The sequence below is a fragment of the Drosophila nasuta genome, chromosome 4 (genome assembly GCF_023558535.2).
Source record: "Drosophila nasuta strain 15112-1781.00 chromosome 4, ASM2355853v1, whole genome shotgun sequence".
Classification (NCBI taxonomy): Eukaryota; Metazoa; Arthropoda; class Insecta; order Diptera; family Drosophilidae; genus Drosophila; species Drosophila nasuta.
This window is the reverse complement of record NC_083458.1, coordinates 627,171-653,560: the sequence shown is the minus strand read 5'-3', so window position 1 is coordinate 653,560 and position 26,390 is coordinate 627,171. Positions and strand designations below refer to the sequence as shown.

General features: G+C 34.3%; 1 protein-coding gene across 7 annotated transcripts; it reads left to right on the top strand.

The window, feature by feature from the left end:
• Positions 1 to 220: 220 nt before the first annotated feature.
• Positions 221 to 25,500, top strand: LOC132794981 (zinc finger protein 354A). Of its 7 annotated transcripts, none has more exons than XM_060805345.1 (11): positions 221 to 283; positions 490 to 2,056; positions 3,557 to 4,579; positions 7,782 to 7,883; positions 15,090 to 15,390; positions 20,677 to 20,861; positions 21,133 to 21,298; positions 21,522 to 21,824; positions 22,109 to 22,176; positions 22,330 to 22,944; positions 23,806 to 25,500. In XM_060805345.1, the coding sequence occupies exons 3-11, from the start codon at positions 3,749 to 3,751 to the stop codon at positions 24,487 to 24,489; spliced, it is 3,255 nt and encodes a 1,084-aa protein (XP_060661328.1). In that variant the 5' UTR covers positions 221 to 283; positions 490 to 2,056; positions 3,557 to 3,748; the 3' UTR covers positions 24,490 to 25,500. The 7 variants fall into 7 exon arrangements, with proteins under 7 accessions (XP_060661328.1, XP_060661329.1, XP_060661333.1 ...); XM_060805346.1 differs by having other exon boundaries at positions 7,782 to 7,859; positions 23,806 to 25,498; XM_060805350.1 differs by lacking the exons at positions 221 to 283; positions 490 to 2,056; positions 3,557 to 4,579 and adding an exon at positions 6,026 to 6,147 and having other exon boundaries at positions 7,782 to 7,859; positions 23,806 to 25,487.
• Positions 25,501 to 26,390: the final 890 nt, after the last annotated feature.

The window sequence follows — 26,390 nt, the reverse complement described above, 5'->3', positions numbered from 1 at the left end:
TGCTCTTGCTGACGCTGCCGTCGTCGACATTGCCGCTTTCACAGATGCTAACGTTGTCCTTTATCGACAACAGGAGTTTTTTTCTCATTATAAGCCTACCAACCCGACATATTCCCCATCTCGACCTGGATGTAGAATCTATATCTACATCCACAACATCGACTCCAATTTTTATTCCGCAATTATTTTGCCGTCGCATTCTGAATCAAACGCGTTAGTCTATGCAGTAGTGCAGTCGATTGCAGATCGTCCAGACCTCGCGGACCACTTTTATTTCTTAAATGTGAATAACTTTGTGTTTTTGTGTACACCAAAGAAATAATATACTATAAAACAAATACATAACAAAACAAAATGGAGAACCAAATCGATAAAAAGCATTAATAAGCACAGATTTTCAGTTCCCTAAATTTATTGCTTGCTATAACTTCTACTTATTTAATTTAATAATTTAATTTTCGTATTCTTTTCCAATTTCTCTTATTACAGATCATCATAATTTAATAAAAAACAATAGACCGAAAAAGTTTTCATGCCACGAAGCAAACTAAAAAACAATAGATCTTCAACGTCATCTTAACCATAATTCAGTTTAATAAACCAATAGAACGGATACAGTTTAACATATATACATAAATAACCATTTATAAGATTAATACTTCACATATAATTATACTTAAAACAAATTCAACCCTTGACCTGACCGATTTTTAACGAATTCTGAAACAACAACCAAACAGCAATTAGTTAATATATTATCACAAGAAGGAGTGACAACTATAACAATAAAAACCATATAAACATCAATAAAAATCACTAAGAAAAGAAATCAAAATTTGGAAACTATTAGATTATTAAAAAATGGAAATGAAAAGTACAAAATATATGAAGGAAACGAAAAACAAAATCTTGATATAACAATCTAGAAATAATTTGATTTTAATTAACTATAAATAAAAAATTAAATAATCATACATCATCATACTAATAATAATATTGATAATGTAAGACCCTTCATAATTAAAATCGAAACCGTTATACTTAATTCCTATGAAAGACATACCACTCGCACTGATATCAATCGAATAAAGGGAAAACAATTGGCAAAGAGCTCCTCTATTTTAATAAGCCTTCAGAATTTTAATAAAACATATAGCGACCAGCATCAAAATACTCCTATTTTATGTTTATCACAAACACACTGACACCGGAACAGACAGTTTTAAATACCATATCCCTTTTAGCTAGCCCCTATACACACACACACACAGTAAAGAAACGTTAAGAAAAAAATATATAGATTTTATTTTAAGAGAATCATTATAGTAGTTATAGTTATCCATCATTAACTGCTGTAATGAAAAATGTATACAAAATATTATTAGTACGTAAATCCGTGGATGTGATTTGGCTCTAATAAGTAACAGATACAAGTTGAAGGCTGTCGTTTCTGAAAGTTACGTTATTTGGAAAACAAAACTTGATGTACATTCTTGAAAATCATATGCAAATTTAGCAAAAAAAAAATATAATTTCAGTTAATAGCGAGACGTGGGAAAACATCAACATATTATTAGGTATTATTAATTAATCCGAGAGTAAAGACGAAAATCAATTAATATATAAGGTTTGAGTGATATTTTTAGGATTACATCTAAACATAAATAAAATTTGCAAATTGTGATGTCATACATTAAGCGAATAACTGAAAATTACAAACATAAAATTTCGAATATTACAAAATATAAAATTGCATAACATATATAACGAAATAAAAAATATATAAACTACAAGCAAATCAAAACTAAAATTATCAACTAAAAAAAATAATTACATTGAAAAAAACACAACGTGTGCCTTATGCTGGCCTTAAGTTCAAATTAGTTTCAATAATATTACATATAAACAATAATTCATAATTTTAAACGAAATTAAAATTATTCTGAGAGGACTCACTACAAAGTGGACCACTACAAACAACTATCATTAATGGAACAACTTATCGGTTGATTAAACATTTCAAATGAGAAAGTCGTGGAATGTTTGCGAATCAGTGGTAGGTAAATTACAAATAAAATCAATGAATTGGTTTATATATGAAACGGAATTACATTAAAACTTTCTTTATGTATATTATTATTTTCTTATATATTAATTTTGTATAGAAATTAAACTACATTACTTTTTACCAAATATGTAAATAAATTTGCACTATATAGGGCTTTTTATAGTAGTTTTTGATTAAAAGAAAAAGTCTTATCTTAAATGCAGTAAGATAGTAAATTGTTAACTGATGACAAATTAAACCAAAATCAAATAGATTGCGGAGATATTACGGAATTTATTGTATCGGTATATTTCATTTTCGCAAAACCATTGTGTGTGCGATTCAACTAACACCAATACTCCTGAGTAGATAGAGTTAAGAGGTGCACATTTAACAGCCCGGAGTACTCTCCTGTTCCTGTGCAAGAGCAACAGTCCAAGTTGATGTTAAGAGAGGATGCCGTGGATGCCGTACTGAAGGCCCCAACAACCAGCCCCAAGTCCGTGTGACGTTGACGCTGACGCTGACGCTGAAGATGGAACAGTCGCGTCTAAATGTGAGACCCGAAGATGTTTTGCTTTGACCCCGAAGATGGTTCGCATAAAGCGAGCGCGAGCGAGCGCTGCAATACGAAGACGTTTGACTTACTTTGCTCAGCTCGCGATGCTACGCGGCGCTTTTTTGCCTTTTTGGGCCAAGTTCTATTTCTAAGCACGCGAGAAGATGTGGTCTGAACCCTTAGCGATAGTCATATTTATACTTGTTTCGTGGCAGCGACAAAATTAGTTTTTCAATGGCTCGCGTGCAACCAGGTCCTTTTAGCTGATACAATAAGGTGCTACTCAATTATACTAAACAACTCCTCTCGAAGGAAATCGCGTGCAAATTTCTAAAGTTTTTCTACTTTCGCACAAAAATACATCGATTTAATAAGATCTCGCATGTAATGATCAACTTTTAAAAATGATTATTCTTTGATAATATAGTGCTTAGTTGATGCGAAACATAAAAGAAGTATTCTCGTGCCTATCATGAGAGATGTTGAAATCGAGTGTGTTTTCCATAAACATAAAAACGAAGAATTAATTAGATAATTAAAAAAAAAATTAATTATAACAACGAAATTTTTAAATTTACGTAACCAACTTTGTTGATTTATTCCATTTATCTCTTACAGTGAGTGAGGTAATAATGATAATAGAGCATTTCACATTCGTAATTACAATATATAAATAAATTGAGAAGTCTAATACAAAATAATAAAAAAAAAACAAATCATAAAAAAATGTTAAATAATAAATGAATGAACAAGTTCATAATATTCTCGAATACTTACATGGTCATAAGGTAGCATCTAAATTGAATGAAATATAAATTCGAATATATATCATTTGTAGTCGACATTCGTTATTTAGATCATTTTTGAGTTCCCTATATTCTTCTCAAATACCCTTCCAATGAGAAAGCTGAAAACTAACAATATCGATTGTTCAATTCTATAAAAAAAAGGATATTTCAGATTTATTGTCATCGCATCTCCAGCAAATCGATCATTTTGGATTAAAAGAAAAATCTATAGTTACAGTTGCAAGCGAAAGTTGAAAATCAGTTGGTTAGGAAGCAGCAGAGAGAAAATAACCCTTACCCCAAAATGTACATATGTGCAGTATCTGAAAAATAAATAAAGCTCACATTTTGTGGATGTTTCAAATGGATTCAGCTGATTTTTGGCAGCAGGCCCGAGTGCCGTTTGCCTTACAAGCTGCATCAACAATGCAGCATCAACAGCAGCAACAACAGCAGCAACAGCATCATCAGCTTCAGCTTCAGCTTCCACTTACGCACCCACAATCTAATACGCAGCCGTCAGGCAATCAGCAGCAAAAGCAACAATCCGACCCCGCGACTACTGCAACGACTACCAATAATAACCACCTGCCATTGAACAGCAAATTGCAGACAGGCCATCTGCAGCAGCAACAGCAACATCAACCGCAGCAGCAACATCATCAACAGCAAATGCAATTGCAACATCAAGTAGAGCAACAGTGTTATGTTAGCGAAGCAAATAATTTTGAAGCGGAACAAGATGTTGTCACAACGACGTCAACATCGAACCATCATTTACTATTCAATGCAGCTGCTGCCGCCGCAGCAGCGGTACATCTTAAATCGACGGCCCTCAATAATCATAATCAAAACAATAGCAACAACACAAATTCAATTGACAGTCATCTCGTATCAAGTTTGCCAGTGAAGCTGAAACATGAGCATGGACAGCAGTCGGATCCTCGCCAGCAACAGTCCGAAACTGAGACTTACAGTGGCAGCGGATTCTTTGGATCTGTTCACATGGCGGATCAGCAATCGCATAATAAGCAGGAACAGGATCGCAGCACTACACCAATAACGAATGCAAATAAGGCTATGTCGCAAGGTCAGCAATCCCCACAGCATTCTATTACACCATCTGGCGGCTGTTCCACGCCTGATATTAAGTTCAGCAATGAAAAGTTGGCCAACGAGATTCAGGTAACCTTCCATTTATATATGAATCGAAAGCTTATACTTTAAGTACACGATCTGGATTGGAGAATGTAGATTCTGCATCAGATGCAGGGTGCGCTAACAAATTGCCTCTTTTTGTGAATAATTTTCATTATCAATATATAGTTAAAGTACTGCTAGTGATCAGCAGGGTTCCACAATATTTTGATTGTCACTAAATTTCCCATATGTGTGTTCGACTCGTATGCTGAGTGACCTTGAACACATTAGAAAATTCATTTGAAGTTACCAAGAGAAAAATACTTGTCTCTTAGAGTTTCAAACAATCGAATAACTTAAAGAGAGTCGCACACATTTTGCTGAATGGGGTGTATAATTTTTAAGCGAGTGAGCGAGAGAGAAAGAAAAAGTGAGGAGTAAAAGTAAAAGCAGCACTCGTAAATTTCCCATCCGGTTCTCTGATAGCTCACATTTCCCCTTAATAGAGCGTGTTCTCAGCAGGCAAGTTATTCGGGTTCATTGCAAGCTTCTAATATCCCCGTTTCTGTTGCTCTCAGGTTGCTGACAACTTTCCAGTTGTTTTTATATACATACATACATATACAAGAGCAAGCTGCGTGTTACACATGTATACATACATATATGTATGTAAATAAATGAGTGCTTCTTGTTCTTTAGGTTTAGTTTTAGCATGGTCATAAGAAAGTCTTTTGCAATCTCGTTTATATTTCCTTTCTATGTTATGCTTGTGTTCATGTAACAAAGAAAAAAAAAGAAAGAGATAGAAAGACAGAGAGAAAGAGAGAGAGAGAGAGAGAGAAAGAGAAAGAGAGAGCGAGAGAAATGGTCAGTCAGCAAGTGCAAGCGAGCGAGCTAAAAACAGAAAGAGAGATGGAAGGGAGAGAGCAGCATAAACGTTTTCAGCTTACTTAATTTTTCAAGTAACCCCTATTCAAAACGATTCGCGTGCTGTTGACACTCGTTATTTCTCCTCCTTTGGCTATACGGTGATTGTGTATACATATGTATGTTTGTCTCCGCGTACGAATAAGTGTAAGCGTGACTGTGTACTTACGGCTGGGGTGGAATTTGTGGGTTGTGTGTTTCGGGTGTGAGTCGAAGTTTAGTTTTATACATATACGCACACAACGACAATCATTATTTCTATTCTTGCGTCGGACGCTACACTGCCTCCCCTCCACAACCACCACTGCTAGAGCCCTGGTCTGACTGAACGCAGCACTTGATGAGGAACAGAGAGCACAAGCTTCATTTTCTTCTCCTTTTTTATAGTTGATTTTTTTGTCGTGAATGCTACTCGCGCATAATTTCTTAAAGAAAACAATAATAGAACGGACACGATGCTCCCGATGAAATAGAAAGAGAAGCAATATTTGGCGCTAGTTACAAAGTCAGCAGAGAAGCTGGCGTCGGCGACGATGCCGTTAACAATTACGATAGAATAAAATAAGAAGACGTTTAGACTGCTATCCCGTTTGTGGATAAGGCGAAGGCGTCTGCCGGCAGAAGTCCAAAGGACATCGGGCTGTCAGGTTGTCGAGTTGTGACTTTGCCGCGTCGTCCCACTACAAGTAAAATCTAAATTTCACAAAAAACGCTATAGTTGTGTTCTTTTGTCGCGGAAAAAGTGATTTTCATTATCTGCTCTATACATAATCGGGAAAAAACAACATTAATCGTGTTCGAAGTTGAAATCGAAAAGCGCTTAACTGTAAAAATATAGGAAATATTCGTGACCGGTTCAGGTGCCCTCGAAGCACGAGCGCCAACCTTCATTCACACACACATACATACTCGTCCACACACATGTTGTTTGTATGCAAATACACAAATATGCAAAAGTATGTAGTATAGCCATATACACATACAAGATGCTGTGACTTGCAAAAAAAAAACAAACAGTTTCATTCTAATAATGCGATAAATAACTTACTTTTGTTTCCAATTTTATCTCCAGTGAATGAATGGATTTAATACCATTCAATACCAAACGGGGAACAAACTCGATCTCTAGACGCGTAATAAAAATAATACATACATTCAAATTCGGCTCCCCTGTTATGTTCAATAACTATTGTAAACTTCGCGATAGACAATCTACGGCAACGTAAAATATCTAAAAATTTAAATAATACAAATTATTAGAATGATACTTGACTGTGAAAAGGAGCACGATGTAATTTGATTTTTCAATTCAAAATTCTTCAAAATTCCTGAATATTCCTTCTCGTAGCAATTATGTCGTACATTATTTTGCCTTGTCAAATTTTTGTTCATATTAATTTTTAAATATCATACTAACATATGGTAGTACTTCAATATGAGTAGTTTTATGAATTGGATGCACATTTTATAAGGCTTAGATACGAGTACATATTGTTGATTAGTATTAATTATTTAAATGGAATTATAATGAAAAGGCAAAGGGTAAGAAAGTGTCTTATATACCACAAACCGAGATATTAGCAGAACTGTTCATGCATTGTCATTCTCAATATATTTCTTTGACTTTACACAATTAAAACAGATGCGCAATTGGATTTATTTGGGATGCAAAGCCAACTTGGAATTAATGAATATTATTCAAGGGACAATTGAATATTATTAATAAAATCCCAAAGTTAACATAGACAATTTTCCTTTCACCACAGAGGGACTTATTCCCTAACTAACTATTTAAAATCTCAAAGAACTTTTTGTCTAAAAATATAAAGGTTTGAAATAATTTTCTATAGTTAGCAATAGACATATGCATTAATAAATACAAAACTATCGAATCGGACACTTGACCCATTCCCAAATTATTCGCCCTTAGCTTAGCGACTTGCGAAATATTTATTTTATTTTATTTTATTTTATTTTCATGGGATATGGGTTGAAAGCAATCAGACACACAGGATTTTATAAATATTATATTAATATATACATTTTTTTTTAATTTAATTAAATAATTAATAATCCACTACTGATTATAATAATAATACATATTTTAGGAAATTGCTCGCGAGTACAAACAACAATAGTGTCTCTGTTTAAAGAATTTTTTAAAATGGTGAATACACGATCGAATTTCTTGTATTCTCTCAAAAGAGTAACAGATCTCTTATAATAAAGCTCTCTTGAGTATAGCTGTCTTTACTATGCGACATGTATATGTACACGTATCTTATAACTTATGATATTCTTCATTTACGTATTTTTACAGCTTCAGCTCTCCAGATCCAGCAGCGCAGCCGCAATCAGTGAACGAACCCTTGAAGAATGTTGGTCAACCCTGCAACGAGTGAGTTGGCATCTCTTCCGTTGTGTATAGTAATCTTCCACGTTGAAGAAAAACCATATTCATATCCACATACACAGCCACACAAATACACGCCATATTGTACTTGCTTTTGTACACAAATAAAAATTTGGGATACTCGACATCGGCACACGCTAATGTACATACACATATACCATATAAATACTTATGTATAAACGTAGTTGGGCACATTAAAGCGTTCACCTCAAAATGTCGCATTGACTACACTTAACCATATAAATATCCTCTAGAATTATACTCTTGTAGGAGGCGCATGCATTGGAATGTCTGACGAGTTATTCAAATTGCAAATTTGTTACGTTAATTATAAATTCGAATGGAATAGGTATCCCATAATAATACCATAATATAATACAGTAGAATCCGGTTATAACCCCACTGCTTATAGTGTCCGTCCGGTTATTGCGACGAAAACTCGATGGCTTGGTTGGTCCCCATACAAACTTACATAACATATATGAAAGGGCCTCCGCTTAGTACGACTCCGCTTTTAGCGACAAACCGCTTATAACGAAGAAATTTTTCACAATTCAACCGGATATTGCGACGAAAAAAAAATACAGCGAAATAATGCCAACAAATTTAAGTATCAATCGACGCTGTTAGAAATGTATGCATTTATCAGTGATCGACACTCTTGCTTGTGTGCCTAGCACTACATTCTCACTACTCTCTGTTAGTTTTAGCTGACGCCTTAGCTTATGTTAAGGAACATGAAGCTATACGATTTATTATGGAAAAATCATGCTATTGAATTAAATTTATACATTTTTTTGTTTTGATTAAAAAATTAATTGGTTTTATCTTACGAACATGACAACCATAAAAAAACAAGTAAGAAAGCTACAGTCGAGTGTGCTCGACTGTGAGATACCCGCTACCCATTTTGAATATAAGTTTGTCCTCCGGGTATAACGACGTAAAATCGTCGGTTCCTTGAAAGTCGTTATAACCGGATTCTACTGTATATTATTTCTTTAAAAGAAGAACAATACAATAGTAATATAATACCAATAGAAATTAAGTGGAATATGCAGATAATGCATATACCATATTCTAAATGTCACTCTAGAAGAATTGCAACTATTACTTTACATCTACGAATATTTAGCTTGTCTTTCTATTTTGACACCGCTCCTCCCGCCATTTAAATTTTGAAAGAGTCACATATACCACTTATATTATTATTATTTTTACTTCTCAAAGGAACATATATGTGCAATTAAATAATACCAATTTATAGAAATTTTTAGTAAATATATTTTTACGCCGACCATATAAATTATAATATAAGTTTAACAATAATATACATTCTAATCTTTGTAAAACAAAGTAATTTGGTTTTAATAAATGTTAATTTCATATTTTTTAACAATAATTAATATGTTTTAATTTGATTTTTGTATCTGTTTAGTCATTTTTATTATTATATTTGAATTTCTTTTGGTATTATCTACGCAGAAAAATCAGAAAACTGAAGTGTATCTATACATTTAAAGTTAGTCAAATCAAATAAAATATCCATTTAGAATAAAAAATATACTTAACGAATATACAGAAAAAATACTGAGAATATACCAAGGCTTTTTTAGGTTAATTGAAACAGTGCTACATAAAATATATCAGATTGTCAGCCAAAGAAAACCTAGAAAGTAGGCGTTTTCCCCTTACATACCTTTTTCTTTAATACATTTTTTGTATGATTGCAACATAATTTTCAGGACTTAGAAAGACTATAGATAATATTGTATGTATTCCCGACTTTAGCCATAAAATTACACTTGTTATTCAATTTTTTTCGGTTTGCGGGGGCGGTGGGCGTGGGCGTGGTAAAATTTTTAAACAAATTTCATTTGCATGCAAATATAACAAATGTTGTCCCTTATAATCTTTGATCCGTATGAACACGGACAGACGCACACGGCTACAGTGTCTCGGCTGTTAACCTTGATCAAGAATATATGGTATATACTTTATACCGGAGATGCCTCCTTCTGTCTGTAATATACATTTCTTGCCGGCACTAATTTATAATACTTATAATACATACAAATAACATGAGTTCATCCTGCTTGGTGTTTTCTTATACTCCAACACCCATAATGAAAAAACACCCCACCTTTGGGGGAGATGTTTATTCATCCTAAGTTCCAACATCCCATGAATGAGACACGCAGAATGAGGCATCTCCAATATCATTCTTTGTCCGCTAATCGATATATAAAAGTTTTTTTTTTAATACTATTGTGCAAGCGTTGGACGCAAATGTTTTTTTTTTACACTTAAAGACTTTTCACATTCGATTACAACGATAGGATAAATTCTATGTACTTTACTTGTTGATGATAGGTGTAAATTATAGAGACCCATAATATTAAGTATTGATAGTAACTGATGTTACTATTGTCAATAAATAGAAACTCAATAATACATTAAAGATATAGAAAACAAATTTTACTTTTAAAATTGTTTCATCAACATTCGTTTTTGTTACTTTAGAGTATTACTAGGTTTATTTATTTATTGATATATATAAGCTGCACAATTTAAAAATAACACCACTTTCAAACATGCTTTCACATTGTGACACTAAAAAGCGCTTATATATTGTAGTAAAACCATCCCAATTTAACTTTTATTAAATAGCGAAATAAAAATATATATATATATATATATATATTAGTTCTTAGAATATTATTTATCATTATTATATGATCAACAAAAAATGTAGAAATATTGGTGATGTTTTCAATAATGCAGGTATATACATATATAACTTACTATATATATACTAACTTATATTAGTTTGAAGTGCAAGAAAGTGAAGCACAAACACCACAATCTATACTTGCAATGATTGCTTAACATTGTGAGGCTCTATAATTTACCCCTGAAGTCGTCAACATACTTTATTTCCCCTCAAGCAACAACTATGTATTGTCCAGCTCTCCACTCATTCACACTCATTTACATTTTCTTTTACCCCTACACACATACTCTCGCACACTCACTAACACATACATGCAAACCCATACACAACGACACAAATTCAAACAAATGCAGACCTCTTCCACCCATAACGGTGGCATTATAGCAATCTCATTTGCTGGGCAATTCGCAGCACCGTCGTTGGTCAGCTGTGTAGGTGGCCTGTGAACGGTGGACAGCGAATGCAGCCTGTAGTTATGGTGATGCGTCAAAAAAATAGTAGTAGGGAAATTCAAAAGGCGGGTAACACCCTGTGCCAGCCAAATGAATAAAAAGTGCACTGCAGCATAGAACACACAATACAGAGTCAGTCGAGCCTCGGTAAAATAACGAAAAGCCATAGCGAATCGGCGATAGTGCAAACAAAACTGTTTTGTGGACCAAGGTACTAGCCAACCAGAGAACACCGAAACCGCTCGCGGCCTGACTGAGTTCCGCCTGTGACTGGCCCCTTTCGTCTCGATATACTAGTTTCCACTTACTACCTGCTTCGCATGGTCATTGTCATCCACGAAATTCAACTTTAGTCGTACTTACACTTTTATTCCCATTTCTCTCTATTGTTTATTGCTATTTATTTATATGTACAGTACTTGTTAGATTATACAATAATAACTAAAATATTTATGATTTCTGAAACGTTGGATGTAATCGGATATAAGTTATTTAAGAAATACTTTTGTATGGCAAAAACTCCTTCTGCAATCGGATCAGAGTTACTTTGGATGACAATCTAGTATTTAATTTTAAGCCCTCACCTTTTGAATTGATTCTTTTTTAAAAAATAATTAAAAAATGTATCAAAAAATCAGTTTAAGCTGATTAATATTAAAAAGTACATTATGACTTTAGAAAAGGGTGTGAAAGCCGTTTTTAAATTTTTAAATGTTTTAGCAGGCTTTAATTTATATGTTTATGTGTACTAAATATAACAACATTTGGAGAAACCCTCAAATATGAACAAGTAAGAAATTTACAGTCGAGTGTACTCGACTTTGAAATACCTGCTACCCATTTTGAGTAAAAGCAAAATATTGCGGTATTATTCTCAAAATATACCGAAACTATTCCAATAATAGGCGGCACAATATACCAGATTGTCAGCCAAAGCAACTCAGACCCCTAGTAAGTAGGCTTTTTTGTCCATACAAAAGTATTTCTTTAATAACTTCGACAATTTTTATCTAATCGCTACCAAATCAGGAATCACAATTACTATAGTTATTATTGTATATACCAAAATTAGCGACTCTAGCTTTAAAATTACGGTTGTTATTCAAATTTTGTTGATTTGCGGGGGCGGAAGTGGGCGTGGTGAAAATTTGAAACAAGATCGTCTCGGCTGTTGATACTGATCAAGAATATATATACTTTATAGGGTCTCAGATGCCTCCTTCTACCTGTTACATACATTTCCTGCCGATACAAAGTTATAATACCTTTCTACCCTATGGGTAGCGGGTATAAAAATATTGAAAATTATTCAATCTTTCCGCAAGCAAATGACAGTGTCTAATCTCCAAAGCTCCGATTAAAATTTGGAAAGTGCCTATCTTATCCCCTTTATTTTGATCGATTTCTACTATAATAATAATATCGCCAAACAGTGGCCGGTCAGAAAAAAACTTAAAAGTTGTTTAGGAATTAATATTAGATGGTTAAAAAGGACTGCCGCTGTCGGATATTAATTGCTTTGGTTGACAATATCTTATAATATGTATTGAATTGTATGTTTTAAATGTAGCAGTTATCGACATAAAATATATGGTTTTACTATATTTTTAGCTTTTTTAATATACATGGTTTTTTTCAAATATAGCATTGTTTTATTTTTTTTTTATTGGGTAGAGGGTATTGCTTATAAACATTTCAATAGAATTAATTCATTTCTCAATGAGATAAATCATTAAAATTGGGCAAACAAGAAATTAGTTTCATTGAGTTTTTTCTAACAAATTCATGTTGGGCGGTTTTAGAATTAACATTTTTTTGCAGTAGTTGTCAAAAAAACATTTTCAAATATTTCCTATATGGAAATATTGGAATTATTTATAATCGTCCGATGCTTCCGATATGATTTGCTGTCGCTATTGAACAAGCCGCATATCAATAATCAATCATTATTTGAGAATAGGACTTACCAATTTAGCTTATACAGAGTAAATATTAATTATAATTATTATATATAGTTTATAGAGTCTACTATGACCTTCAATTGGAGAATGAAGGTTTTTTCCAACATTTAATTTTGGTTCATACATGTATGCAGATAAAAACATTTTACTTAAGCTAATTGATATACCCGCTACCCATAGGGTAGAAGGGTATTATAACTTTGTGCCGACAGGAAATGTATGTAACAGGTAGAAGGAGGCATCTCCGACCCTATAAAGTATATATATTATTGATCAGCGTCAACAGCCGAGACGATCTTGCCATGTCCGTCTGTCCGTCCGTATGAAACACTGGATCTCAGAGACTATAAGAGATAGAGCTATAATTTTTTTTCGATAGCATTTGTTATGTTTGCACGCAGATCAAGTTTCAAATTTTTGCCACGCCCACTTCCGCCCCCACAAATCAAAAAAATCGAATAACAAGCGAAATTTTAAAGCTAGAGTAGAATTTTAGTATATACAATAACTACTATAGTTATTATGATTCCTGAAAATTTGGTTGCGATCAGATAGAAATTGTCAAAGTTATTAAAGAAATACTTTTGTATGGGCAAAAACGCCTACTTACTAGGGGTCTCAGTTGCTTTGGCTGACAATCTGTTATATTGTACCGTCTATGGTATATTTTGAATGCGGTACTATATCGATATACCAAATACACCATTTGATATATTTTTAGTATTTTTGTAGTATATTCGGTATTTTTTAAAAAAAATACCGCAAAATACATTTCTTTTATTCAAAATGGGTAGCGGGTATCTCACAGTCGAGTACACTCGACTGTAGCTTTATTACTTGTTTTAGTATTTTTGCAGTATATTCGGTATTTTTTTGAGAAAAATACCGCAAAATACATTTCTTTTATTCAAAATTGGTAGCGGGTATTAGCATTTTTTGGTTTTTGGTATATTTTAAAAAATTTTTGCAATATTTTGCTTTTATTCAAAATGGGTAGCGGGTATCTCACAGTCGAGCACAATCGAGTGTAACTTTCTTACTTGTTTTTGTTATATTTTTGTTTTGCTTGATACTTTTTGAAATTCATTAAAATCAGCAAAAGCTTAAGGCCACATCTTTATTCGTTTTTTTTTATTTAGTCTTACCGATAATCCCAATTTCCGCACAACAACAATGTTATAGTAAAAATTTTATAAAAAAAAATTAGCATGTACACATGTATATTAAAAAACAAGACAAAAATGTTGAATCGTAATTGTTTTGCTGACTTGTTTTCGTCTTGTACAACATGCAACGGTACACATTTTTATAAAAATTTAAAAAAAAATGTGAGTAAAAGTCATCGTTAAGAACGAATATGTAAAATAAAGCATATAATTGTGGCAAATGGCTTTAGCATTTCAGTTATCAAAATAAGCTAAGACAGAATCGAAGAAAAACCTTTTAGTAATTACTCTGCATCAAGTTTATATTTTCTGTGTAGATAATTATGATTTAAATACTATTCAATCATAAATACAAACATTTATACCTTTGCATTTATGTAAAACGGTTTCTTTTCAATCTATTTTAAGTCGAATGGTTCAATTTAATTTTGCTAGTATGACTGCTGAACGTGCTTGCTTATATATACTTCAATTTGATCCAGATTTACACATACATTGAATTATATAGGACAAAGTAGAAGTAGGGTGAACCACATATGTATGTACATTAGGTCGGATACATTTTTGGTCACAAAGCACAAAGCGACGTCCAATTTCGGAATTATAATTATATATGGTTGAAAGGAAAATTTCACCATTAATGCATGTGTCTAAAATCAATTATTAAGTAATGGTGTAAAGGTTTAATAAAACAATTTTCTTAAATTACCCCAACTACTTCTCACCTGGAGCTAAGAATTTATTTTAGACACATATGTAAACAGCTTCATGGTGCAATTTTTTAGCATACTTCGTAAATTCCGATTCGGGTAAAAGTTTTCGACCGTTGAAGGACAGGGATTAGATTCTTTTCATAACCGATTACCGATTTCTTCTTCTTTCGTTCCATAAATTTTTTTCAGCTTTTCATGCACAAGAGCGCCATGCAGCAGATCCAACAGCAAATTCCTCGTGTCGGCCTTGGGGCACAAGGGGTTGCAACCAATTCGGCGGCCAACATGGGCAGCAGCACCAGTGCATCCGGATTGGGAACTGAAACAAAGCCACATCAATGTCAGCAGTGCATGAAAAGCTTCTCCAGTAACCATCAATTGGTACAACATATACGCGTCCACACCGGTGAAAAGCCCTACAAATGCTCCTACTGTGATCGTAGATTTAAGCAGCTATCCCATGTCCAGCAGCACACGCGGCTTCATACCGGTATGTTCCTATGTTCGCAAGTATTATTATACAACTTAAAAAATGCTGCACACCTCACAAGTGTCACAACCACTACCATATCTTAATATTACCGACACCACCATTGCCATTTGTAAACAAGCATTTTTTTTTACAGAAATTGGTCAAATTTGTATTCGTTTTTTTTTGTATGAAATTTAGCTTTGATCGAAATCGGTTGTATAGTCACTAACAACAAAAATTAAATTAATTGCTACCGATTTTTTTTAAATTTACACACTTAAGAGACAACCAATAACTGACAAGAAATTATTTTATACGACAGCAAACGTCAGGAGCTAGAGAATCTAGTATATTGATATATATCATTATCGTTTCACCAAATATGATTTTTACACTTTGTGCCGGTAACAGGTAGAAGGAGGCATCTCCAAACCTATAAAGTATATATAATATATTCTTGATCAGCTTCAACAGACGTCTTTAATAACTTTGACAATCCCAACCAAAATTCGCGACTCTAGCTTTAAAATTACTCTTGTTATTCGATTTTTGTTGATTTGCGGGGGCGGAAGTGGGCGGGGCAAAAATTTTAAACAAAACTTGATCTGCGTGCAAACATAAAAATTATAGATCTATTTCTTATAGTCTCTGAGATCTAGGTGTTCATACGGACAGACGAACATGGCTAGATCGTCTCGGCTGTTGACTCTGATCAGGAATACATATATATACTTTATAGGGTCGGAGGTGCCTCCTTCTCCATGTTACATACATTTCCTGCCGGCACAATGTTATAATACCCTTCTACCGTATGGGTAGCGGGTATTAAAAGTTGCTTCATATTCATATAATTTTTGCTGCAAATGTCATTATTTTCTGTGATTGTCATTTAGTCTCACACAAGAATATTGCATAAGCTTCTTCATTTTAAGTGAGTCTCATTAAATGTCAGAAAAATTCCAACACATTATGATATTTGAGCTAACAAGTTGGAAATTAAACGAATAACTCAAAAAGTTATTTTCTTTGGACAATATAGATTTTGCATTTTAAATCACTATCCACTTTCAAATTTCAATTCCCACTTCCGCCCCGCAAATCAAATTAAGAGAAAAATATTGAACCTAGAGTCGATTTTCGGTACATACAAAAATAACTACAATAATTATAATTCCTGAAAATTTTTTGCGATCAGATAAAAATTGTAGAAGTTTAGAAGCCTTGTATATAACAAAAATCACAACTTTAGTCTTCAAATTGCGATTGCTCCTCGATTTTTGAGAATTGCGTGATTTGTGAGCAACAATAACAAAATTAATGATCTATCTTTAATAGTCTCTGAGTTACAGTGTTTCATACGGATAGGAAGACAGACAGATATGTCTATATCGACTCGACTTTTGATGGTGATCAAGAATATATACTTCATAGGGTTGGAGGCTCCTTGTGTGTGTTACAAATGTTTCCTGTAGGTACAAAGTTAGTCTGATCTCTTTTGCATATCAAATTTTTTTTTCCAATATCGTCTGTAACAACTATGTACTTGGTGAAATCTAAAGACCGTTTATTTCTTTCGTAAGACTGAGTGGCCAATGCTTAATGGTAAAACGGCAAAATTGCAATGGTAATTAAATAAACTTTGAGTGCTTTTCGTCGCGACATTCAGAGTCCCCACCAGCTGTGACATTTTAAGTTTTTATACCCGCTACCCATAGGGTAGAAGGGTATTATAACTTTGTGCCGGCAGGAAATGTATGTAACACGTAGAAGGAGGCATCTCCGACCCCATAAAGTATATATATTATTGATCAGCATCAATCACCAAGATGATCTAGCTATGTCCGTCTGTCTGTGGGTATTAAATAAATACTTTTGTATGGGCAAAAACGCCTACTTACTAGGGTTCTTAGTTGCTTTGGCCGACAATCTGATACATTGTGCCGTCTATGGTATATTTTGAAAGTGGTAATATATCGATATACCAAATATACAATTTGGTATATTTTTTAGTATTTTTTGGCATATTTCGAAAAAATACCGCAATATTTTGCTTTTATTCAAAATGGGTAGCGGGTATCTCACAGTCGAGCACACTCGACTGTAACTTTCTTACTTGTTTTTTGTTTTGAGAGTAGTAGTATTAAATACCCATAGGACAATACAAATACAAGGGGAAATGCACTGCCAAAAAAATCGGAAGCTTACATTGTAATTTATGTATACACGTAAAATGCAGTTATATGTGTATTTATTAATAAAATACTAACTATAAAAAGTATACAGTAGTGTGGTATACTGTGAGTTATCCGCTATACTTATATGAAGAGAAGAATATTGTGTATATATGTATATAAATTAAATGTTAAATATAAATTAAATATTAAATCTATAAGTATCTGTTAAATCTGTCTACGGCTGAAATTGACTTATTCCGGATCATAGTCATTTATGTGTTTATGCACATTTATTTTGACCAGTGTCATATATTTGGGAAGAAATCAAATGTAAAGGGATGGACGTCTTTCTGTCGAAAATTATTCAGTGTCATTAGCTGCATTGAATATAATTTGTATTATATTTTGTTCGGATTTTTTTTTTTGCGTCTTTCCGCTTATTTCAAGCAAATTATATTCACACCTGATTGCAATTTTTCAGTCATCCTAAATATTTTTGTTACTTGGACTTCTCACTCATTTATTTATTTTCTTTGCATAATTTCCTCAAAACGAAATGAAATGGGATTTAATTAAAAACCAGTTTCTTTTACCAGCAGGCAGTAATGCTGAATGGTATCCTGCCAAACTTAAGCGAACTTCACTTCCAACTTCACGGATTGTGGTAGCGCGAAACTGGCTGTCATTTCTATCTCTTTAGGTACGGGAATAAAAATGGGTTTCGATTTCGTTTACCTTGTTTTGGATTGAGTAATTAGACTGTCTAAAGGATAAAGGCTGGCGCAAACGATTTCTAAGATTCTAAATGGGGCAACGAACAACTCAGATAATGGAGAGGTCATTAAGCAAACCCGGCCACAGGCTGGTACACGTCAGTGCTACAGTGCTTGCTGTAACAAGAGCACTAACTGGTGCCATCACGAAATTTCTTAGCATAGCACGTACTCTTCGCATTTAAGACGCTTTAAAGTGTCAACCAAAATAAATGTTGTAAGGTGCGAAGTGCTTTGACATTGCTTATGCCGCCACAGTGTAAATGGGGTATTCGGAGCCGTACCCCTTTCCCATCCTCTCAGAGAAAACAGTTTGTAACTATTTATTTGCATTTTCTGATGCAAAGTGACTGTAAGTAGCTTAAACGGTTTAGTCCTTTGACTACTTCTGCATCTCTCATCCCAAATAAAGAACAACCGCGCGTCCGACAAAGTGAGTATATATACGTCACTGACCTTTCACTTTTTTCATTTAATTGCGCATTCAAATAAAATTAATTGTATAAGCTAAATCTAAAACGCGTAATTGTGCTACTTAGGTATCTAGTCTTTCTATGACACAGATGCGTCCATCTCTTAATTTATAACATTTACTACAGTATTGATACATAAATAAATAAACAAGTAAGTTAGCTACAATTCTAAAAATATACCGAATTAATGTACCGAAAATTACTAAAATTAATATGGTATAACAATAAAAAATATACCAGAATGTCAGTCAAATAAAATAAGACCCGTTGCACTTTGCGTTTTTTGCCATAAAAAAAGTATATTTTAAATAAATTCTAAAATCTGATTGCAACCAAATTTTCAGGAATCGTCAATATTTTAGTTATTACTTTATGTAGCTGGTACAAACATATTATATATTAGGTTGTTTGGTAATGACATACCGGTTTTTTATTGATTTTTGACGACGATTTTAACATAGTTAGCATTGTCCTATTTAAGTGCTATATGTACCGTTCTCTTCGACGATTTTCTGCCATTTTGATGGTAACTTATATATGCCTCTCCTAAAGAAGTCCTTGTCCCTACTGGCAAAAACTCGGCGATTCGATTTTCACAATCCTCCCTTGAACTCAATTTTTGTCCATCGAAAAAATTTTACATGGTCAAAAACAGATGGTAATCGCTTGGGGCAATGTCCGGTCTATAAGGTGGATGCATTAACACTTCCCAACCAAGCTCCCGTAGCTTGTGACGCGTCACCAAAGATGTATGGGGCCTGGCGATGTCATGATGGAACACAACGCCCTTACGATTCACCATGGCTGGCCGCTTCTGTTCAAGTGCAATCTTCAATCGCTCCAGTTGTTCACAGTAGAGGTCAGAATTGATGGTTTGGCCATAGGCCATAGGACAACACTTCATAATGGATAATTCTTCTGATATCCCACCATACACTCAGCAACACCTGCTGAGCCGTCAGTCCTAGCTTTGCCACCGTTTGAGACGACTCACCGTGCTTCGACCAGGATCTTTTTCGCTTTATGTTGTCATATGTGATCCATTTTTCATCACCAGTCATTAACCGATCCATAAATGAGTCGACAACAACAAAGATTCGCAGATTGATACACGGTCGAAAAGATTTTTTTGGGATAACTCATGAGGCACCCATACACGAGCTTTTTTGTTAAATTTTTCAACTTTAAATGTCTATGGACGGTTTCCGTGCTTAGTTGCAGCTCCTCTGCGATGGTTCTAATAGTCACATGACGATCTCGATTCACTATTTCCATGATTTTATCCGTATCAACTGGTCGTCCGGAAAGCGTGGGTGTTTCGATATCAAAATTGTCACTTCGGAATCGCCTAAACCACCGTTCAGCGGTTTGAATCGAAAGTTTGTTATCTCCTAAGACAGCAATAATCTGTCTGCGAGATACCGCAGCAGTTTTTCCCTGTGCGAAATGAAATTTCAAAATTGCCCGAGTTTCTGCGTTTGGGAACTCCATTTCAATTGTAATTTTTTAACGTGGAAGTTCATGTAAACAAACTATATGTCATTTTAAAGGTGATGCCAATACCTTTCAAACGATATATAGCATTATATTTGACTTCACAAGCGAAGCGCAAAATTTGAATGTAAAAACCGGTATGTCTTTACCAAACAGCCTAATATAAATATTGCGTAGATTATGTACATATTTGTTAAACATTATAATCGCAAACTCCTGTATGATATAATTATATTAAATAGTGTGCCTAAGCTGAGACTTAAATTTCTGTTAACCAGTGAGTGACTTGGTAATTTAATTACATGAAAAGGAAAACGGATTGTCTTAAATAAACCTTTTTTCCATTATCCAGTGATATCGACTTAATCATATATATTATATTGCTTGCAGGGGAGCGCCCATACAAGTGCCACTTGCCTGATTGTGGTCGAGCTTTCATACAGCTCTCAAATCTACAACAACATCTGCGAAATCACGATGCCCAGGTAGAACGCGCTAAGAATCGTCCATTTCACTGCAATATATGTGGCAAAGGTTTCGCAACAGAATCAAGCCTGCGAACGCACACTTCCAAGGTGGGTGAAAATTTATTTTATTGTTACCGGGTATCAAAAAAACACTTATTATCAAACACTCAAAAATGCAACAATAAACTCGAAATAGCAATTACAATATCGACACCAACCAATCACATTCATCTCAAATGTAGCATTGTATTCCTTTTTGTGTTTCTGGTTGCTGGTCAAATACTCATCGTTCATCATTCGCTATCGTTTTTATTGCGCACTCACTGCAATGCAATGGAATCGTGCATTACATCATGATCAATGCTGTGAAATTTATCAGGAGCTACAGCTGCATCTTGGTGTCTTGCAGCAGCATGCAGCATTGATCGGTGGTCCGAATGCCACATCTTGTCCCATTTGTCATAAACTCTTCCTTGGCACCGAGGCTTTAATGGATCACATGAAACTTGTTCACAAAGAAAAAACACCACCGCCGAATGAGTCATGTAAGTTTTCAGAAATAGCTAATTCTTTAAGGTCTGATTTTCTGTTGTCGGAGCGAATGTGGTATACTTTCAACAGCCATTCCGATTGGAACCCGTTCACGAACAGCTGAAAAGACTAAGTGCATTTCGTAACTGCGCTGCAAACAAAGTTGGCTTCTGGGGCTGCAAGTGCATTCATTTCGGAGAGGTTAAATTAATAAATTTCGTTTATCATCATTTGTAGCTGGTCAATGTAACAATGGATCCCAAGGTCCGAATGGCAATGTTTGCGCTGGTCCAAATGCGCTCGCCTCTCAATGCACCTCTGAATTGAATTGTGGCCTACCATCGACACCAAGTCTGCATGAAAGTTATCTGGGCAAACGGAGAACCGCGAATCATCCGTGCCCCGTATGTGGCAAGCACTATGTAAACGAAGGATCCTTACGGAAACATTTGGCCTGTCATGCCGAGACCGCACAACTTACTAATAGTCTTCGAATGTGGCCATGTTCTGTCTGTCAGGCCGTCTTCACAAACGAGAACGGTGAGCATCGAGTATCCAAGTAACAGTGAAACCAAATTTTTCCGAACAACTCGATTAAGAAAAGTCTATAAACTACAGTTGCACTAATAAAAATAATAATTAATTAAATTAAATTAAATAGGGGCTTTCCAGTTTACAGTGAAGTTGAATGTTAAAAAAGATTTTTTACCAATCCGTCAAATTGAATGGTTGAATTATTTATTTTGTATTCGTTTATTAAACATAAATCTTATGACACTAAGTTACAAACAAAAAATCATTACAAAAATGGTTCCGCTTTCCAGGACTTCTTACCCATATGGACCATATGCGCATGGATCCCAAACATCAGTTTGCTGCTCAATATGTTTTGGTAAGTACTAAGAACAAAAATACATCTAAAAATATTTTACCTATGAGTCTTTGTACATATGAGTCTCTCTCTGTTGTTATCGAAACTTGCAGTTTGCATAAACAAATATATTTACAAGCTGACTACTATCTTTTTTATTATTTACCATTTAAGTCGCGAGCGGCAGCAGAACAACGAGAACGCGATTCTCTATTGGCAGCTTCGTTGACTTCAGCCGGGATTCGGGAAACGGCGAGCATGTTGCCATCGATTGGCATTGGTTTATCTGGAGCTGGTGGCTCGAACTCATTATGCCCATCGCCTTCGGCGAATTCAGAGTGTTCGTCGAATGGGCGATTGTCCTCATCGTCTGCATCCGATCAGGAACAAGACGGGGATCAGGGTTTGAGTGAGAATGAAAACAACAATCACAACAACAACATGACTAATCTAAACAATAACAATAATAGCGTGAACAACAATAATACCAACAACAACTGCAACTCAAGTAAAATCAATTTGAACTTAAGCGAGCTTCATTTGCCCAATTCAAATCAGTTTAGCATGGAGCATGCCGAGCAGCTGCATGCAAATCGAATGTCTCTAATGGCAGCTGCTTCAGCCGCCGCAGCAGCAGTCGCTGCCTCGTCTCATGGTTCACGCTCTCAAGAGGACTCCATTGATGCCGTTGTCACTGCTAACTCGGGCAGTGCGGTTGTCCAGGCGGCAGTTGTTAATCTAGCCGCCGCCATGCGAATGAACAATACTGTAAATCCACATACGCAACAGGTAAAATAACTTATTCAAGTAGGCTAGTCTCTGAGTTATTACTATTTGGAGCATTAACCAGACATCTGTAATATAGTATGAGCTAGCTTTTCAAAAAAAATTTCAACAACAATCAGGCACTGTATCAGCAGCTTTAGACCCGGCTTTAGACTACAAGCTGAAACTCAACCGTGAGACATTGTATTTAAAATAATCAAAATGAATATACCAAAACGTATATTTGATATAACAATATACCATTACATTAAAAATATACAAAGTAGTACAATATATACCAAATTGTCCAATAAATTAGTAAAACAACTTTATTTAGCAATAAAAATGTAAATCTCTCTTTTATAAATATGCGTACGTACAGAAAGGTGAACTCGACTACATCGTGTAACACCAGCCCAACAGATTAGGAACAACAAGTAAGACAGCTACAGTCGAGCGCCCTCGACTTTGAGATATTCGCTACCTATTTTGAATAAAAGCAAAATATTGCGATATTATTCTCAAAATATACAAAAAATACTACAAAAAACTAAAGATATGGCATATGGTATATCGGTATAGTACCGCATCTAAAATATACCATAGACTGCACAATATACCAGATTGTCAGCCAAAGCAACTAAGACCCCTAAGTAGGCGTTTTTGCGTTTTTTGCGTTATATACTTCATAGGGTCGGAGATGCCTTCTTCTACCTGTAACATACATTTCCTGTCGGCACAAAGTTATAATACCCTTCTACCCTATGGGTAGCGGGTATAAAAAGGATAGACCACGTGGCATAAGAAACGAATAAATTAAGTTTAAATTTAATAATTTATGGAATTTTTATTTGTAAATTTCAAAACATTTTATTTATTTTATAGCACGCAGATCAACAAATACAGCGGCAACAGCCAAATCAGCAACAGCAGGCTCCACACCAACATCATCATCAACATCAAAACCAACACCAAATACCTCATTTGCCTCAGCTGTTGTCACCACATGGTGGCCAACAACAGACGCAGCCTGGTAGCACTAGTACCGGAGCTAGTAATAACAATCAGCGTTCACCCACGATTAATGTACCTAGTTTGCAAATTCAAGCTGACAACACCTCATCAGTAATGATAAGTATGATGCGCAACTCTCTGGATTCTGGTCTTGGTGGAATGCATCAATTGGAGCCATTACATCATCATCAACTTCAATCCACGAATTTTGCACAGGCTTCTTCGCATCAGGGACCACCACATCATCATCCCCAGCACCATCACCAGCATAGCCACAGCCATAACCCGGAAACCACACTAAGAATGCATCAGCAAGCCGAGGCGATTTTGCGATCCCACACAGAAGCGGCTTTTCGCCTAGCAGCCGCTTCAGTGGCAGCAACCAATGTAAACTCTACAGCGCCAAATATCACCAGTTCCTCAGTTCCAATCGTTGTTAAAAATGAAACATTGTCACACCACCACCAACAACGTCAAGTCAATGGAGATATACAGACAGCGAGCGCGAACGCATTACAAGAAGTCCAACCGCAACAGAATCAATCAAACTCATGAAGTCATTGCAGTGGTTGCATTTAAAAAAGGCATCATAAACCAAAAATATATTCGCATATATAGTTGGTATGGTGACGGGATACTAAGTACCATTACTACAATACCGAGTTCACTCATATAGGCAGCACCCAGTACAACGAACTTCATCGATCTATAAATTCCTACCTATATTGAGTTACCGATTTAAAATGAAAGCATAAAGATTGACATTGACGGAGATATCAAAACACCGCACACTACTTCTACATATACATAAATGGCTTTTAAATATCTTCAGACTATATTATTTAAATTCATAACTCTTAGCCACAGATGATTTGGTTTCTAAAATAAGCAAGCGCATACCATTGTTTTGAGTATTTATTTAAAATAATGCATATATGTAATAGCATCAACTATCTGACTGATCTGCTATCCTAAATGTCCCAGTAGACTCAGTTATATAGTACACATATTAACATTTCAAATTGTGAACTTGTATAGCATTAAAAGTAATTGCCATATAAGTTGGAAAGTTATAATTTATTGATATCATCATGAATATTTTATGAGAACTTTAAAATCAAAATCATAAAGCTGACGATGTTATGTCAAATCATTTTAAGATCTGGTTTGATTAAGCTCCACTAATTCGTGTACAATTGTACTTAAAGGTTAATTACTAAATATCTTTCTGTATACAAGTATTACATCAGTATTTATATTGATATTTATATACACGCATATTGACAATTTTGATTGTGGATCATTATTTTGAAGTTACAGAAGTTTATAGTACATTTACAAACATTTATAAGGACTTCAGGAAACTTCTTTTTATAAAATTGATGCTAAAACAATAAATACTATACGTAAGTATATTAAATGACTTGTGAAGTAACATAAAAAATCTAGTCTTATGCACAATATGTTGCTTAAAATTTTGAAATCCTGTGTAAAAAGTAAATTTAGTTGGAAAAGATAGATTTCACAAATACACACATGTATATAAACTTGTACGTATATCATGTAATTAATTAATTAAAATGATATATATATATATATTTTGTTGTTTTATTGCAAAACTTAGGCAGCTCATTTGGGTCATCTTCAAAAAGGACGAAATGTAATTGACGTCTCTAAGTAGTGTTTAATAGCAAATTATTTCAAATTTCAATTCAATATCTTTATCGAGCAATATGTCACTTTCAGCGGTCACCCATTTATAAGTGTATTTCCTTTTATTTAATTTCTGGTCAAATAAAAGCAATTTGACAACTTCAGCAATTGTATTAAATTAATGGCGTGAATAAGCGTTTAGATAATTTAGAGGGTTCACCATAAATACTTTTATTTTGAGTATCGACACACCCGAATAACAGATTTTTATCAATTATGGTTGTTGTTGGCCATTTAATTTTGAATTTTTGGACATCTTTACGGTTGATTTGATATAACTAACGGTAATTATTTGTAGACATTTTTTAAACATTTCAATTTAAAATAAAGTCTATTGCGTATATTAAAATCGAAATGCGCAGGCAATGAGATAATTTTGACCATATTAATTAGGTATACATATATATTCTGAATACATATGTATATATGTTATATATATATACATATAAGTATACATATATATTCTGAATCAATGAGTCAATGTTTTTTGCTTTTTGCGATTGGTGTACATAATATTTATTGAGTATATATGAAAAATTGCTGGGGTATGGGTTTGTCCAGGTTAATCGATATTAAGCAGCTGCTAATTTTCACTATTTCTAAATTATCATAGTTCTTTAATGACAAGCGATGCGGAAGCCATAGTGCTCACGGTGTTGCCATACCTAACTGAAGTACAGATTTCATACCATTTTTTTTTTGAATCGTCAAAAACACATACAAAATAAATTCATTGCTGTAGA

Bases quoted from the DNA above. Each gene is read 5' to 3' on its own strand.
- LOC132794981 (XM_060805345.1), top strand. From the start codon at position 3,749: ATGTTTCAAATGGATTCAGCTGATTTTTGGCAGCAGGCCCGAGTGCCG. The intron at 21,825-22,108 runs GTGAGCATCGAG...TCCGCTTTCCAG, and splicing joins CGTCTTCACAAACGAGAACG to GACTTCTTACCCATATGGAC. The intron at 22,945-23,805 runs GTAAAATAACTT...TTTATTTTATAG, and splicing joins TAAATCCACATACGCAACAG to CACGCAGATCAACAAATACA.